Source organism: Cydia amplana, chromosome 24 (genome assembly GCF_948474715.1).
Source record: "Cydia amplana chromosome 24, ilCydAmpl1.1, whole genome shotgun sequence".
NCBI lineage: Eukaryota > Metazoa > Arthropoda > Insecta > Lepidoptera > Tortricidae > Cydia > Cydia amplana.
The window spans coordinates 4,596,283-4,615,112 of NC_086092.1; the positions used below are offsets into that span (position 1 = coordinate 4,596,283).

At 44.2% G+C, this 18,830-nt stretch overlaps 1 protein-coding gene across 1 annotated transcript in view; it reads right to left on the bottom strand.

Moving 5' to 3' along the window:
• LOC134659169 (unconventional myosin-Va) overlaps positions 1-18,830 on the bottom strand; it is a 97,515-nt gene that overhangs the window by 54,373 nt on the left and 24,312 nt on the right. Inside the window, exons 17-24 of the mRNA XM_063514801.1 lie at positions 18,058-18,138; positions 17,628-17,766; positions 16,013-16,170; positions 14,533-14,707; positions 9,464-9,553; positions 8,468-8,652; positions 6,218-6,474; positions 618-744 (exon numbers count right to left, since the gene is read on the bottom strand). Of these exons, the coding sequence (XP_063370871.1) occupies positions 618-744; positions 6,218-6,474; positions 8,468-8,652; positions 9,464-9,553; positions 14,533-14,707; positions 16,013-16,170; positions 17,628-17,766; positions 18,058-18,138 (1,212 nt within the window). The remainder of the gene's footprint in view (positions 1-617; positions 745-6,217; positions 6,475-8,467; positions 8,653-9,463; positions 9,554-14,532; positions 14,708-16,012; positions 16,171-17,627; positions 17,767-18,057; positions 18,139-18,830) is intronic.

Genomic DNA, 18,830 nt, shown 5'->3' on the forward strand with positions numbered 1-18,830 from the left:
CCGCTGTAGAGAGTCCACCCGCTCCTGCAGCTCATATTGCGTGGAGAGTAGCTTCTGTCTGCTCTGCCTCTCCGCCTCCAGCTCCGGACATCGGACAGACAGACAGACAGACAATACGCACCGCTGTAGAGAGTCCACCCGCTCCTGCAGCTCATATTGCGTGGAGAGTAGCTTCTGTCTGCTCTGCCTCTCCGCCTCCAGCTCCGGACATCGGACAGACAGACAGACAGACAGACAATACGCACCGCTGTAGAGAGTCCACCCGCTCCTGCAGCTCATATTGCGTGGAGAGTAGCTTCTGTCTGCTCTGCCTCTCCGCCTCCAGCTCCGGACATCGGACAGACAGACAGACAGACAGACAATACGCACCGCTGTAGAGAGTCCACCCGCTCCTGCAGCTCATATTGCGTGGAGAGTAGCTTCTGTCTGCTCTGCCTCTCCGCCTCCAGCTCCGGACATCGGACAGACAGACAGACAGACAGACAATACGCACCGCTGTAGAGAGTCCACCCGCTCCTGCAGCTCATATTGCGTGGAGAGTAGCTTCTGTCTGCTCTGCCTCTCCGCCTCCAGCTCCGGACATCGGACAGACAGACAGACAGACAGACAATACGCACCGCTGTAGAGAGTCCACCCGCTCCTGCAGCTCATATTGCGTGGAGAGTAGCTTCTGTCTGCTCTGCCTCTCCGCCTCCAGCTCCGCGCTGAGGGCTAACTTTTCTTGCTCGTGCTGCTTGTCACGTTCTGTAACAATATAGGTGTTATTCGTATTTTCTAAAATACCCAAACAAAATAGGTGTTATTCATATTTTCAGAAATACCCAAACAAAATAGGTGTTATTCGTATTTTCTAAAATACCCAAAGAAAATAGGTGTTATTCGTATTTTCTAATATACCCAAACAAAATAGGTGTTATTTGTATTTTCTAAAATACCCAATCAAAATAGGTGTTATTCGTATTTTCTAAAATATCCAATCAAAAAAGGTGTTATTCGTATTTTCAAAAATACCCAAACAGAATAGGTGTTATTCGTATTTTCTAAAATACCCAAACAAAATAGGTGTTATTCGTATTTTCTAAAATACCCAAACAAAATAGGTGTTATTCGTATTTCAAAAATACCCAAATATAATTATAGCAATATAATTATGCGCGTGCAATAGAAACAGAAAAACTCTGTCTACCTTCCAAATGTATGGCTTTCATTCCATTTTTAACATTTGACAACAAAGAACCGCACAAACCTTTCCAGAATTGAGCTCTGCTCTCAAACTCCCTGGACCAAAGTGGAACTTTTGGTGTCGAGAGATTTTGGTCATTATAGTTTGTTCCATGTTCCGGAATTTTCGGCGCTTCACATGTATCTAATGAGGCCACGGTGGCCTCGCCAGGTATATTTTCGCTTGGGACTCCCATCGTCATTTTATTTCGGATTTATTAGTGATCAGTAACAATTATTTAATTTCATGGCAGCGTAAGGAAAGTAACAATTTTGAAGGAGACAGTTAATTAAGAGCCCATCAACGTGTACACTTGCGCCACTGCTAAATAATCGTGATTATTTAAATTTAACGATTAAAAAAAAAAACGCTAGCGGTAAGAGCGTGCGACTTGCAATCCGCAGGTCGCGGGTTCAAACCCCGGCTCGTACCAATGAGTTTTTCGGAACTTATGTACGAAATATACCAGTCGCTTTTCGGTGAAGGAAAACATCGTGAGGAAACCGGACTAATCCCAATAAGAACTAGTTTACCCTCTGGGTTGGAAGGTCAGATGGCAGTCGCTTTCGTAAAAACTAGTTACTGGGATTAGTTGCCAAGCGGACCCCAGGCTCCCATGAGCCGAGGCAAAATGCCGGGACAACGCGAGGAAGATGATTTAAATTTAACGACAGGCATTTAAAAAAGGGGGCCGCTACGTACTGTATTTTGTATTTAAGTACCTTTTGATTACATCAAACTAGTTTTTATGTTGTTGCTGGTTTGTCTAATTTGTTTATTCGATTAGAGCTAGTAGTTTCCTATTCCAAATATTACGTTTTTACGCCTGTAACCGATTCACAATATCTAAGTGATCGTGAATAAAATTTGTTGTTGTTGTTGTTGTTATCTGTCCTAGGGCACCTCGGAAGTGCATAGGGCCACCACAAGATGGCGAATAAAATTTGTACGGAGCACAAAAATTATACAAATCAATTCACAACACAATCACCTATAAAACTTATTGATCTCTCTCGTTATCTACATTATAATTTATGTTACCATCAACTATATGTTTCAAACTACGCGTCAAAACAAAAATAAAACAAAACATAAACAACTAAAGGTTATATCACAGTTTTCGTCAATAATTTAGTTCAAGCCGCATGGTCACTAAACAATTCAATAAGCGGTTTATCAAAGCAGTTATCAGCTTCATTATGTTATCAGATTAATCAGGTTTTTATAATAGCACTAGCTACTGACCGTGACTTCGTCCGCTGTGTATGATTTCAGTGATTAAAACTATCCTAAGTCTTTCCCCGGAACTCCATAATAAGGGAGTACCTTCGCAGCGCTTTGTACGTATTTTTACTATGATTTCTTTGCAATAATTCAAAATCGGCTGGACCAACCATGTTCGCTATAGTTTTCATTGAAAATATTTATTAAACATTTGTTCCGCGATTTTTTCCGTATCTATTTTTTGGACCCATGATTCAGAAGTGAGGGGGGGGGGACACATTCACGATTTTTTTCAAGTGAGGGGGACATACATTTTTCTTTATTCGGAGCGATTATTTCCGAAAATTATAACTTTTTGGAAACCCTTATTTGTTTGAAGTTTGTTAGGAAAGTGAGCCGAACTATCAATCGGGCAATAAATGCATATTTTAATCTTATCAAGAATGTCCCTTCTTATCATTCTAATTATGTACAGTCGACGTCAAAAATATGTTTACACTTTTGAACCCTACTCCTTTGTAATAAGGCAAAAAGTGTAAACATATCTTTGACATCGACTGTACTTTATACAGCGTGGTATCAATTATGCATCACCATTTTTTTGGGTATCATCATCGCTCGTCTCATTCGTTTTAAGGCCCGTCTCCATATTGCGCGGCAAACTATCGAACATTAGCTCGCGAGGCAGCCGCGCGCAATGGATACCGGGTTGGCTCGCGAGCCAACGCGATCTGATCGAGTTGGCTCGCGAGCCAACCCGGTATCCATTGCGCGCGGCTGCCTCGCGAGCCAATGTTCGATAGTTTGCCGCGCAATATGGAGACGGGCCTTTAGTTTACTTTTCGTATCAGTTTCGTACAGAAGTATTTGTCATCAATTCATCATTCGCCACCTAATTTTTAACTTGTCAAACTTACCGGCCATTTTTGAGAAAAAAAACTACCCGACGTTTTCTAAAATAATTTAGATATAGATGGTCAAGCAAATCTTGTCAGTAGAAAAAGGCGGCAAATTTGAAAAGTCGCGGGTTAGCAACACTACGTTAGAAATGTTCGAAAATCGCGTGTCATTTATATCTTATCTGTGGAACTGTTTTGTTTACATTTCATCTTTGTTCGATGTACATCGCTGCTTTTTGTTCGTTTCCTAGGGATACCATACTTTACGTGCCGGGGCAACTCTTATGAAGATGCAGCCAGAAAGGTGACTATTGGAACCTCACTTATGGTTGAACGAATCCACCAGCTGGGTCTGAAGGTGTCCCTGCCAAAGACGGAAGTTCTTCTTTTCCATGGCCCAAGAAGAGGACCCCCTCACAATGCCCATATTAGTAAATGGGGAGGTTGTGGCGGTTAAGGCCCAAATGAAATACCTAGGCCTTGTTCTGGATGGCCGTTGGCAATTTAAGGCGCACTTTGCCAGTCTTGCGCCCAGGCTGATGTCTACAGCTGCAGCCGGCTGCTTCCTAACGTTGGCGAGCCAAACGCCACATGTAGGCTCCTTTACTCTCGCGGAGTATGGCCCTATATGGTGCTCCTATATGGGTAGATGCCCTTTCTGCGGAAAATAGGGCTTTACTGTGCAGGCCACAGAGGGCAATATCATTGAGAGCCGTCCGCGGGTATCGGACGGTATCCTTTACAGCGGCAACAATCTTGGCTGCGGACCCTCCCTGGCATCTGCAAGCTCACATTCTTGCGGAGGTCCACCGTTAGGTATCGTCTTGGGTCGTCCCATTCGTTTTTCGTCAAGTTCTTAAATTAGTCCTATTCTGCTTTCGTCACGCATTCTACATTGAAAGCCACCGACGATTGTGACGAATGTAGAATGGGTGACGAAAGCAGAATAGGACTAATTTAAGAACTTGACGAAAGACGAATGGGACGACCCAAGACGATACCCACCGTTACAGGGCTGGGAGAAGAGCGGCGGCAGAGTTCCCGGACGAAGAAGTGCGTAACATCCGGGCGTTAGCACAACTAGAGACACTTCGCCGCTGGAGGGTAGAGCTCGAGGTAGCAGAGTATGGGCTGACGACGGTAGGGGCTGTACTGCCGCATCTGGAGCGATGGGTAGAAAGGCGGCAGGGAACCCTGACTTTTCACATGGTGCAGATACTTACTGACCATGGATGCTTTGGTAAGTACCTGCACCGCATAGGGAGGGAGGAATCCCCCATGTGCCACGAGTGTGGCGCGCAGGTAGACACGGCGCGTCATACTCTCGAGGAGTGTCCTGCGTGGGGGCTTCAACGGACCACCCTTCAGGCAATATTAGGAGCAGACCTTTCGTTGCCGAGCGTTGTTAATGCCATGCTCGACAGCGAAGAGGCATGGAAAGCGATGGCCTCCTTCAGTGACGAAATAATGTCGCAGAAGGAGGCAGCGGAACGTGCGCGCGAGAATAGGGATGATGACACATGTTGAATTTTATAACAAAATCTAGTAAAATAGATAGCAAACGAGCAATTTATCACAATAATGTGGATTATAAAATAAAATATTGAAAAATTACAGGACCTGAAAGTTTCAAAATTTAAGTTTTTTTTAACTTCCAAAAACGATAAAAGTAAGGGTACCATTCGATTCCTTACATTTCATCCAAAAAAATATTGTATAGCAACTATATAGATAAACGCAATATTTCACCGACAAAAACGCAATTTTCTTGTTTTGTCCATACTACAAGATGGGCGATGACGTCACGGCCTCTGGCCGTTTTGTATAGGGCGTTTCGCGAATGAAGTGCGACTGTCGGACTTTGACTACAATTTCTGACTTTTGTGTTACTTTAATGCAATGGGTCCCATATAGACATTTGATCCTAAAAACAAACCCGATCGATTGATACCATGAAAAAAAAATAGTCATGTAGCCCATGACCCTGACGCGCATCCACTCCGCCGGCGACGGGCCGGAGGCAGGGCCAGGCGCTATGCGCACTTGCAGCCTCCACCGTGGGCTGCGCAGGGCTCCGGGGGGAGTCCCTGCGGTTAAAGGCTCACAGGACTAGGGGTGCCTCACTAACTGGCGCCCACAACCGTCTGCGGCCCATGGGCCGGCCGCCGGGGGCGTACGCAGTCGAATGCTGATTAGGGATGGGCGAAATGTGTCAGTAGAAAGAAGAGAGTGATATATATCTTTCTGTCACTGGGATATGTATCACTCTTTTATATCTTTATATCCGCAGTTGTCCCGCTCGCAACTGTATCGGCACTTGCTGACTACGCGGCATCTTATCAGTGAGAGAGAGAGAGAGAGTAGTAGTAGTAGTAGCGAGCGAGAAAGACTATACTTACTGTATCTACTTCTCGCGGAATATATAGCGCATGACGCGTCCAAACTCGCCCGAACGACCGCTGTCGCTATTACTTCGGTCGACGCGCGACCGAGACATCGCTTATCGCTTTAGTAAATTGTTGCTGAGGGAGTGAAAGCTGTACGGATATACTGATACATTCGGATTCGTAAAGACAAGAAGAGTGATTCATGAAAAGAGAAAGATATATATCTTTTTTATCTATCACTCCTGAGTTACCCATCTCTATTGCTGATATTGATCCGGCGGCGCTCCTCTACAAGGCGGAGTCGGCATTCGTTGGTGGTTTTAGACGGTAGTCCTACTTCTGGTTAGTCCCGGGCCAGGTAGCATGCGTAAACGCATTTCCCCAACGTTAAAAAAAAGGGGATACCATACTTTAGTATGCTTTACATTGCTACTGACATATCCAGCTTGACAGACTATAACTACACTTCCTAAAGTAAACCTTACCTTCAATCGCCAAATCAAACTGCTCTTTAGTACTCTTCAACTCATTGGCCAGCTTCTCGCTTTCTCCCTCCCACACCTCCCTCTCTTTCTTGTACGTCTTCTCTAACTCTTTCTTCTCCACGATGAGCTGCTTGTTGCTGTCTCGCTCGCTCGCCAGCTCGGCTTGGAGCGCGGCTATGACGCTGTCCTTGTCTTCGATGGAAACTTTGAGAGTCTTTGCCTCTATTTCAACTAGGCGGAGAAGTTCCAGTTTCGCTCTAAAAAGGAAAATAATAGGTTAAAACTTTAAAAGAGACTAGCGACCCGCCCCGGCTTCGCACGGGTTAACAAATTATACATAAACCTTCCTCTTGAATCACTCTATCTATTAAAAAAATCCGCATCAAAATCCGTTGCGTAGTTTTAAAGATCTAAGCATACATAGGGACAGACAGCTGGAAGCGACTTTATTCTATACTATGTAGTGATAAAGCGAAAATTTAAAAACCGGCCAAGTGCGAGTCGGACTCGCGCACGAATGGTTCCGTACCATTACGCAAAAAACGGCAAAAAATCACGTTTGTTGTATGGGAGCCCCGCTTAAATATTTATTTTGTTTTGTTTTTACTATTTGTTGTTATAGCGGCAACAGAAATACATCATCTGTGAAAATTTCAACTGTCTAGACTACCACGGTTCATGAGACATAGCCTGGTGACATAGAGACAGACGTGACGTGACGTTAGATGTCGACTACGAAATAACTCGTGTTTTTGTAGGAAAACTGATGTATGGAAATACCACTCTTTCTTTACTTATATTTCTCTATGGTTTGGATGGGAGACCTGGGGATAGTGGTTGTTTGCAACCCTCATAAACATACATCGAGGTTTGCGATGCGGGAATGATTTCGTGTATTCATAACTTTGTTTATTGTAAAATAATTACCAAACTATGAATTAAACGTAGGTAGTAAGGTCCAAATGTGCTTAGAAATGTTAAATTAGTGTCGTTTTTTACAGTTTTCACCTGTTATTTGGCTAGTGTAAAGCATTCCCGCACCGAAAACCCCGACGTATGGTTATAAAACACATACAGTCAGCAGCAGAAGTTGCTAAGAGGGCGAGGTGTTCAAAATTACGCTCTTATTCTCATAACAATAAAGTCGCGTCAAGATCATTTTGAAGACTTGGCCCGCTTAGCAACTTCTGCTGCTGACTGTACTTAGCGTCAGCGAGCTGAGCGGCCAGCGGTTCCAGCGCCTTGGCCTTCTGCTGCAGGCTGATGATCTTGTTCTCCAGACCCTTGTTCAGGGTCTTCACGTGGTCCAGACTCCTGGCTTCGATGCGGAGGCGACCTGGGCATCATGGTTGTTTGCAACCCTCATAAACATACTTAGCGTCAGCCAGCTGAGCGGCCAGCGGTTCCAGCGCCTTGACCTTCTGCTGCAGGCTGATGAGCTTGTTTTCCAGACCCTTGTTCAGGGTCTCCACACGGTCTAGACTCCTGGCTTCGATGCGGAGGCGACCTGGGCATCATGGTTGTTTGCAACCCTCATAAACATACTTAGCGTCAGCCAGCTGAGCGGCCAGCGGTTCCAGCGCCTTGACCTTCTGCTGCAGGCTGATGAGCTTGTTTTCCAGACCCTTGTTCAGGGTCTCCACACGGTCTAGACTCCTGGCTTCGATGCGGAGGCGACCTGGGCATCATGGTTGTTTGCAACCCTCATAAACATACTTAGCGTCAGCCAGCTGAGCGGCCAGCGGTTCCAGCGCCTTGACCTTCTGCTGCAGGCTGATGAGCTTGTTTTCCAGACCCTTGTTCAGGGTCTCCACACGGTCTAGACTCCTGGCTTCGATGCGGAGGCGACCTGGGCATCATGGTTGTTTGCAACCCTCATAAACATACTTAGCGTCAGCCAGCTGAGCGGCCAGCGGTTCCAGCGCCTTGACCTTCTGCTGCAGGCTGATGAGCTTGTTTTCCAGACCCTTGTTCAGGGTCTCCACACGGTCTAGACTCCTGGCTTCGATGCGGAGGCGACCTGGGCATCATGGTTGTTTGCAACCCTCATAAACATACTTAGCGTCAGCCAGCTGAGCTGCCAGCGGTTCCAGCGCCTTGGCCTTCTGCTGCACCTCCCCCAGCCTCTGCTGCAGGCTGATGATCTTGTTCTCCAGACCCTTGTTCAGGGTCTTCACGTGGTCCAGACTCCTGGCTTCGATGCGGAGGCGACCTGGGCATCATGGTTGTTTGCAACCCTCATAAACATACTTAGCGTCAGCCAGCTGAGCGGCCAGCGGTTCCAGCGCCTTGGCCTTCTGCTGCACCTCCCCCAGCCTCTGCTGCAGGCTGATGATCTTGTTCTCCAGACCCTTGTTCAGGGTCTTCACGTGGTCCAGACTCCTGGCTTCGATGCGCAGGCGCTTGTAGAGGCGACGGGCGAGGAAGCGACGGACCTGGGTATTATGGTTGTGTTTAGAGTATGCGGGGTTAACGGGTTATGATTTGGGGTAGTGAACAAAGGAAATTTGGTAATAACTAGCGACCCACCCCGGCTTCGCACGGGTTAACAAATTATACATAAACCTTCCTCTTGAATCACTCTATCTATTAAAAAAACCACGTCAAAATCCGTTGCGTAGTTTTAAAGATCTTAGGGACAGACAGACAGCGGGAAGCGACTTTGTTTTATACTACATATGTAGTGATATTGTCTTTAGATACCGCATTAGTCACATGAAAAGTTGTGATGTTAGATTTATTCAGGAGAATGTTAAGTAAATATTGGTTTACGATTAATGGTAAAAACAATGGCTGTCATAAAGAGATATTTCTAATTGCGTCCTTACGGAAACCTTACTTTTTGACAACCGACTATATTGACGATATTTTTGGTTGTTTGCTAGTAGTCACTAGTCGGAGAACTCTACGTGACAACCAAAGATAATATCATCATAATAACATACAATTCGTTAAAAATGTGTCCACAGAACTTAGGGGGACAAAAAGGCTCTGATATTGTGCCCTTAGTCAGGCGTGGCTCACTCCGCGATTTCGTCGCGTCGCAACAAGTACCTACAAGTACATGCGGCCCACACCAATTTTGGTGGCTAGCCATAGGCCGCGCGTGGCGCTTGCGTCACCTAGCGGTCATATCTGTTGTAATCGTAACAGACGCGTTTTGTTAGAGTGAATCTTCTGTACCTAGTACTGTTATTTATTCTGTGCCTTAGTTAGACTTATAAAAGTACAAATAAAAGTACTCACAGCAGCCTGCGCTATAATAATACCGCGTCGCATCGCCTTGACTCGCTTCCTCGCGAGGTAGCCTCGGGCGTAGCGTTGGATCGTCAGAGCCTGAAATAAACATTACAAGAATAAGTTAAACACACAAAGAAATTACCCTAAAATGAAAGTATTGCAAAAACGACCTTTATAATAATTTAATCTTTGAAATTAGTGTGCAAAGAAGTTTGATGCCATTTTTTTGTTGTTTCCTTATGTTTGTTTGACGACCGGTCTGGCCTAGTGGGTAGTGACCCTGCCTGTGAAGTCGACGGCCCTGGGTTCGAATCCCGGTAAGGGAATTTATTTGTGTGATGAAACTAATAAACACAGGTATATGTTTCCGAGTCATGGATGTTTTATATGTATATAAGTATTTATCTATACAAGTAATATATAATATATGCATTATAGCAATCATTGGAGTCCCTAGTACTGGGTAGTACCCATTTCGCCAAATTTCACTTCCCAACAAACTTATCGCAATAGTTTCATTTCCCAAAGGAACCTTTAGCAAAGTTACACTTCGCATATAACTTATTTGGTCAAATTATCATTTGGCATGATTTTACTTTGTCAAATGTTATTAGGACAAAAACTTATTTAGCAAACGTTTTTTATTGGCTAATATTATATTCCAAAAAGATGTTTGCTCAAATTGTCACTTCGCAAATTTGGCAAATAGGCATCTCTATTTAAATTTGAACCTAATTTCATTCTGTTAGAATTTTGAATTGATATAATATTTCTACTCAGAATCAGTAGCTTTCTCCATTCTAACTGAGAAAAAATGTCCACAAGTTTTTGGTGCATTTGTATGAAATTTTGGGGACACTTTTTTTCTCGTATTAGGGTCGAAAGAGCTCGTGATTCTGACTGGAAATAATACAAAAAAATCACAGTTCTGTGTAATGCAGATTGGGGGTAATCTTCATAAATTAAGTTAGGTACAATGCAGTACCAAAAAAATTACTATGTTTTTTAAATTTTTAATCATCAAAATGTCAAAATCAAGTCAATTTCACTTCTGATCAAATCGATCGATTTGATCATCCCGTCTGGATACCGCTTTACCAGTTACACTACACTGAATAGGATTGGCAACTGTCAATGGTTTGCATAGATGGCACCATCATAGCTTGCCGGGGCTTGCCCCTTCTCTAGTTGAGTTCTGTGAGATTTGGCTTAAAGGGCTGGCATCTAGGGCATAAAATTCTATATAAAAAATAAATTAATTAAAAATTAAAAAACACGACTGCAGTTTAAAAGCGAACTGAAAAGCTAAAAATAATTTTTAGTTATGTTAGGTACTCAACTTAATGAATGTAAAATATAATATATAAGTGTTCTGTCAGGGTCGTAAACAGCAAACGGAAAAGTTTAGGCTCATTTAGGATCGTGACTGTACCTGTATATTTTATTTCGATGCAGTCGGGGACCTGTGAATGGGAAAAATTCAATATATCAAGGTCCCCGACTGCAATCGAAATAAAATATGCAGGTACAGTCACGATCCTAAATGAGCCTAAACTTTTCCGTTTGCTGTTTACGACCCTGACAGAACACTTATATATTATATTTTACATTCATTAAGTTGAGTACCTAACATAACTAAAAATTATTTTTAGCTTTTCAGTTCGCTTTTAAACTGCAGTCGTGTTTTTTAATTTTTAATTAATTTATTTTATTTTATACATTTTAGTGACCATACAAACCAACCACATTTTTATACTTAAGTTGCTTCAAGGAGCTTTCATCATGTTGATATTTGATATTATGTTAGCATAAAACGTGCTTAAAAACCTAAATAGGTCGGACCCAAAAACCAGACGTATTGAAAAGTGCTATGGCTTAATATCTCTGCAACTACATAATTATTTCCCATTAGTTGGCTTTCGGCCTTCGCAATTAAGATACTTAGGGAAGCTGCAGAAAGCATGCACCTTTCTTACGTTCCCGGCCTTCGGCCCTACGTGAAGCTCGGCCTTCGGCCTTTGCAATTAAGAATCTTGGGGAAGCTACAGAAAGCGTGCACCTTTCTTATGCTCTGGGCCTTTGGCCCTACGCGAAGGTCGGCCTTCGGCCTTCGCAATTAAGAAACTTGGAAAAGCTGCAGAAAGCGTGCACCTTTCTTACGCTCCGGGCCTTCGGTTCTACGCGAAGCTCGGCCTTCGGCCTTCGCAATTAAGATACTTCGAGCTGCAGAAAGCGTGCACCTTTCTTTCGCTCCGGGCCTTCGGCCCTACGCGAAGCTCGGCCTTCGGCCTTCGCGATTAAGATTCTTGGGGAAGCTACAGAAAGCGTGCACCTTTCTTACGCTCTGGGCCTTCGGCCCTACGCGAAGGTCGGCATTCGGCCTTCGCAATTAAGATTCTTGGGGAAGCTGCAAAAAACGTGCACCTTTCTTAGGCTCCGGGCCTTCGGCCCTACGCGAACCTTCGGCCTTCGCAATTAAGATACTTGGGGAAGCTGCAGAAAGCATGCACCTCTCTTACGCTCCGGGCCTTCGGCCCTACGCGAAGCTCGGCCTTCGGTATTTACAATTAAGAAACGGGGAAACTGCAAAAAGCGTGAGCGTTTCTTACGCTCCGGGCCTTCGGCCCTACGCGTGCTCGGCCTTCGGCCCTACGCGTGCTCGGCCTTCGGCCTTCGCAATTAAGAAACTAGGGGAATTTACAGGAAGCACACACCTGCCTTACGCTTCGGAGCGTCGACCCTATGCGGAGTTCGGCCTTCGGCTTTCGTTTTTAAAATACTCGGGGAAGTTGCAGGAAGAGCCCATCTGTCTTAAGCTCCCAGTCTTTGCATCTCGTAAAATATTGTTTCACAACAGTAGCACGTGTGCTCCGGGATTTGCAAAATTTGTCGGGAAAAATTAAAATCATCATCAAAGACCTGCCTTCTACAGTCATGGTAATAGTGTCGCATACCTGAGAGACTTTCTTCATGAGAAGAAGGTATCTCTTGTGAACGTCCTGACGCCGAGTACTCGCGGCTTTGCGTCAACCTCGTGTCACGTGCTGTGGGAGACTCTAGGTCCCGGACAAGTGATGCGTGTTCACGCATCTGAGTAAGTCTTGCCTCGTGTGCAGCATGAGACTCTATCTCCCTCATCATTGAAGCATACTCTCGCTTCTGTGCCAAACGCTTATCACGAGATTTGGGAGACTCATGCTCACGCATTAATGAAGCGTGTAGGCTCTTCTGAGTCAGCCTCTTAGAACGCGCAGACAAGGATTCCTCTTGTCGTCTTTGTGACATTTGTGAGCGATTTGTAGCTAATCTTGCTTCTGTTTGGTTGTCTATTCCACGCCTTACTAGGGAATACCTATTTTGGGCAGATTTTTTGGAAATACTCTGCTTTTGTTCGTTAGACAGTTGAGAATAATGTTTAGACATGTTTTCTTTCACGCTGTGTAGCCTATTTTTGCATGAACGCGGCGATTCATTCATACGCTTATCGATAGCTTTACGTGCCCTACTTGTTTTTTTCGAAAGAGCCATTTTCCATAGAAAACTGTTACATTCTATTCAAAGTCTCAAGTTAAATCTTATAATAAACAGCACAATATGTTTATTCAGAGTACCTGAGCATTTCTCAAATAATTTGTAAATTTCGATCATATCTTAAATTTCTATAAAAATTGGTATGCTGGTAAAGTACATGAAGCTGAACAATTTCCACCATATTTTCCAAAATGTCCAAGAATGTTTATATGAAACATTCCTTTTTTGTTACCAAATGTGTAAGGAAATCTGGTAACAAAAAAGGATGTTTCATACAAACTTTCTTTCAAAATCGTTCAAACCGTTCCTTTCGTATTTGACACTTTCGCAATTGAAAATAACGTAAGCGCCACGTATGACGTTGTCTGTATAGCTGCAAAGAGAAATGTCATTAGCGCGATGTAGAACATTTCGTATTTTCTCTACAACGATACAATTAAACATATAACTTATATATATTCGTATGATCGCCTTAAAAAATCCTTTCTTTTAATATCCCATTCAATAGATTTAGACAATTCATTTATCTTTGCGTTATACTTATATTTTGTAAAAGCTTGTCCTACCAAATGAATAGTTTAAACCATATTTTGTGTACAGTTTTAGAATCGTCTTTCAAAATCCTTTATTTTAATACCCAACTCGATAGGTTTATAAGGTTTATTTTTGTTTCGGTTGCACAATTTGCAGTGCATAATCCGCCATATTGGTTTTGTGATGACGTCACATAGCCTATGTTACTCGGGATGACATAAGGATTCCAATGATATCTCAAACACCTAAATCGGTTCAGGCACTTAGCTGTTATGGTGTAACAAAGAAACTTACATACCCACATACAAACATGAACCCTGAAAACAATACACTCTTTTTTTGGGGCAGTCGTGTAAAAAACAAGAATTTGACACAATTCTAGGGATTGACAGAGCAATCTATGCTGGCGCCATCTGCTAAATACTTTGACCGGCCAATCCCATTGATTACCGAATCTTAATTACTTAATTTTTATTTTAGGTCCTTATATAATTCTAGAAAATATTATTGCAGAAATATTATTGTTCATGGTTCAACAAATTACATCCGTTTGCGTAAAACATAACCAAAATGATAAAGTATTTCAAATGAAAGCAAAAATAAAAATACTGCAGGCCCTCTATTGGTATGTAAATGGTATGCCATGTAATATTTTGGGACATGTAAGTTATGCTTAATGATACATTTGACTAAATAATACTTGGTAAAATGAAACTTGACCAAGTAATTATTTGCTAAACAATAACTTGCCAAAAAAGACTATTGCTAACTGAAAAATTGCGATAAGTTGTTTTGCCAAACATTTTTTTGGGAAATGATAATTTGGGAAACATAGTTTGGGATGTGATACTTTGGGAAACGTTTTTGGCCCATTCATTAGTAAACCCTGCGGGCGAGGTAGCCCCGCGCGTGAGCTTGGAGCCCTATGGCGAGGCATCGCAGCTTCTTGGAGCCCTATAGCAAGCATTAGAGTCCCTAGTACTATGTAGTACCATCAGCAGTCTACTTACCGCTTTGACCCTGCGCGCATCCCTATACAGCCTGCGGGCGAGGTAGCCCCGCGCGTGAGCTTGGAGCCCTATAGCCAAGCGGCGCAGCTTGCGGTACTGGCGGCGAACTAACCAGCCGCGCAAGTATCGCTGGATCTTGATCGCGGCTCGGGTGCGGCGGACTTCTTGCGCTTTGCTAAAAAAATAAAAATTATCAAAATCACTATGTAATTAAAAAAAAAATCGTTCATTTTTAGGGTTCCGTACTTCAAAAGGAAAAAACGGAACCCTTATAGGATCACTCGTGTGTCTGTCTGTCTGTCCGTCCGTCTGTCACAGTGAGCTTGCAAGCCACGCAAGGCGCGCATGCGGCGCAAGTACTTGCGTCGGGCAACGAAACGACGCACGCAACTCTGTACGCGCGCAATATTTGCGTTTTATGACGATTTCCCTAGATATACCTATTATTCCTAAAAAAACAGCCAAAATAATGATACGCCATACCGTCTGGCGAGGAAGCCTCGGCAGTGAGCTTGCAAGCCACGCAAGGCGCGCATGCGCCGCAAGTACTTGCGTCGGGCCACGAAACGACGCACGCAACTTTGCACGCGTACGCAGTATTTGCGTTGTATGTCCGTCTTCTCTAAATATACCTATTCTTTAGACACACTATTATTCCTAAAAAAAAACAGCCATAATAATGAAACCTCATAACGTCTGGCGAGAAAGCCTCGGCAGTGAGCTTGCAAGCCACGCAAGGCGCGCATGCGGCGCAAGTACTTGCGTCGGGCCACGAAACGACGCACGCAACTCTGTACGCGCGCAATATTTGCGTTTTATGACGATTTTCTCTAGACATACCTATTATTCCTAAAAAAACAGCCAAAATAATGAAACGTCATACCGTCTGGCGAGGAAGCCTCGGCAGTGAGTTTGCAAGCCACGCAAGGCGCGCATGCGGCGCAAGTACTTGCGTTGGGCCACGAAACGACGCACGCAACTCTGTACGCGCGCAGTATTTGCGTTTTATGACGATTTTCTCTAGATATACCTATTATTCCTAAAAAAACAGCCAAAATAATGAAACCTCATACCGTCTGGCGAGGAAGCCTCGGCAGTGAGCTTGCAAGCCACGCAAGGCGCGCATGCGGCGCAAGTACTTGCGTCGGGCCACGAAACGACGCACGCAACTCTGTACGCGCGCAGTATTTGCGTTTTATGACGATTTTCTCTAGATATACCTATTATTCCTAAAAAAACAGCCAAAATAATGAAACCTCATACCGTCTGGCGAGGAAGCCTCGGCAGTGAGCTTGCAAGCCACGCAAGGCGCGCATGCGGCGCAAGTACTTGCGTCGGGCCACGAAACGACGCACGCAACTTTGCACGCGTACGCAGTATTTGCGTTGTATGTCCGTCTTCTCTAAATATACCTATTCTTTAGACACACTATTATTCCTAACAAAAAAGTAAAAACAGCCATAATAATGAAACCTCATACCGTCTGGCGAGGAAGCCTCGGCAGTGAGCTTGCAAGCCACGCAAGGCGCGCATGCGGCGCAAGTACTTGCGTCGGGCCACGAAACGACGCACGCAACTCTGTACGCGCACGCAGTATAGGCGCTGTATGTCGGCGCGGATTTTCTCTAGATATGCCACCTGGAAAAAATAATAGTAAATTACTATGTAGTGTAGAAAATTTACTATAAAATCGAAAACACTAATCCCAGTTATACTCGTAGAGATTTGAATAATTTTATGGTTTAGACTCACTTGTTTTAAGTAACTCGCGCGACATGTTTCGGAGAGCCTAGGTCTCCTTTCTCAAGCACTAACAGTGCGAGCAGCGTTCACGACGGCCGTGTATCGCGTACGTAAAATTATTTTATGTTAGTATGTCTCACAACAGTTACAATTCGATTTCGTAGAGATTTGTTTTGTCTCACTAAGGCCCACTTGCACCATCTCGCTAACCTCGGGTTAAGCGGTTAAACCGTAAACCCAGTGTCAAATTGTACTGGTAACCATGGTAACTCTCTTGTTTAACCGGTTAACCCCAGGTTACTGATTGGTGCAAATGGCCCTAACAGAGGTAATTCAATGGCAAAGTGTCGGGACCGCACCATGAGTCCCAGCTATGGAGGTTTCCCACTTATCCAGGTCCCACTTAACCAAGTTTCACTGTAATTCATAATTCGTATATACTTTCATATTTTAATGTTTAGATTTACATAGTTCAATTAAGGAAACTGTAAGTCTACAATATTAGTAAATACAACTGATGTCTCAGTAAGCACTGAGTGTGATGAGTTAGCGCTGGTGGCCTAGCGGTAAGAGCGGAGGTCGCGGGTTCGAACCCCGGCTCGTACCAATGAGTATTTCGGAACTTATGTACGAAATATCATTTGATATTTACCAGTCGCTTTTCGGTGAAGGAAAACATCGTGAGGAAACCGGACTAATCCCAATACGGGCCTAGTTTACCCTCTGGGTTGGAAGGTCAGATGGCAGTCGCTTTCGTAAAAACTAGTGCCCACGCCAATTACTGGGATTAGTTGCCAAGCAGACCCCAGGCTTCCATGAGCCGTCGAAAAATGCCGGGACAACGCGAGGAAGATGATGAACTGATGTCTCCGCGGTCCAGCTCTTTGGTCTCACCTGGCCAGCCCTGAAGAATATCTTGGTGGCCCCAAACAGGTGCGCGGCCAGGATCTGCCGGCACGTGCCCTTGAGGTCTCCGCGGTCCAGCTCTTTGGTCTCACCTGACCAGCCCTGAAGAATATCTTGGTGGCCCAAAACTGGTGCGCGGCCAGGATCTGCCGGCACGTGCCCTTGAGGTCTCCGCGGTCCAGCTCTTTGGTCTCACCTGGCCAGCCCTGAAGAATATCTTGGTGGCCCCAAACTGGTACTTGTCAGGGTCCTTGAGGTGCGCGGCCAGGATCCGCCCGCACGTGCCCTTGATGTCTCCGCGGTCCAGCTCTTTGGTCTCACCTGGCCAGCCCTGAAGAATATCTTGGTGGCCCCGAACTGGTACTTGTCCGGGTCCTTGAGGTGCGCGGCCAGGATCCGCCGGCACGTGCCCTTGATGTCTCCGCGGTCCAGCTCTTTGGTCTCACCTGGCCAGCCCTGAAGAATATCTTGGTGGCCCCAAACTGGTACTTGTCGGGGTCCTTGAGGTGCGCGGACAGGATCCGCCGGCACGTGCCCTTGATGTCCCCGCGGTCCAGCTCTTTGTGGGCGCAGAGGAGGCGATATCTGACAAACATTTTGAAAATAGTATAATTAGACTTTAGTGTCTTAAATTTTTGAGCTAAGCAATGGGGTTGGCAACTGTCAAAGGTATGAAGTTCTGTGAGGCGATGGATAAGCGTGAATCTTCTGTCTTGTATTTAGTTTTTCTTTCTCGCATTTGGTCTGTGTGTCCTTTTTTAGACTGTATCATGTACCTTGTTTGTATAAATACTGTCTATTATAAATTTCACAGTGTATTAGTCCGCTGTAATGCTGTGTAAATTTTATGAATCAACAAAATAAAATAAAACTTACCTGTTGAAGAAGTCCTGATACAACCACCTGGACGGGAAGCCGGCTGCAGAAATCCTTATTGTCTCCAACACACCGCACGCTCTGAAAGTAATACATATATAAATTACATTACAATTTAGTTGACCCGTCGGGCAACGTCGTGACCGAGCCGTTAGAATATTACTAGCCTCATCCTGCGTTTGCGACCCAATTTTTGAAGTGAAAACTTCTTTAGCGGCGCTGTGCACTTTTTGAGGTGGGGAAAAAATGTTAAACTCGTAAGACGGACACGTGACCTGATCTAAAAACTGTTACAATGCATTGTAATGTCATTGAGTCTTTCTTTATTGATTTAAATGCCATCTAGTGAGTTACGCTCTAACTGGTATTAATATAACTCGAGTACTAACAGTGATGTGCTTAGGGGTTTCAAGTAATGCGACGAAATAACGCTAGATGGCGTTAACCTCAATTATACATAGTGCTGCAGACATTTTGCACTAATCATTGAGTTTTCACTTCTAGCGGCCCTCCCAGAGTGCAACCCGTTGTTTATTTTCTTTGTTTGATTCGTTGCTGTAAGTTTTCTTTGCGACAATGAATTACTTTTTATTTTTCTAATTACATTATTGTTCACACCCTACGATTGTTGGCACCTTTAGGACAGTAATAGTAACTTTAATCCAAAAACTGTTGCCAATGACTAGACCCCGGATTCTTGTCGCGATCACGTGACAAAAGGGTGATTTGGGGAGTAAATGGAATGGTAGAACAAGATAATACTTAAATTATAA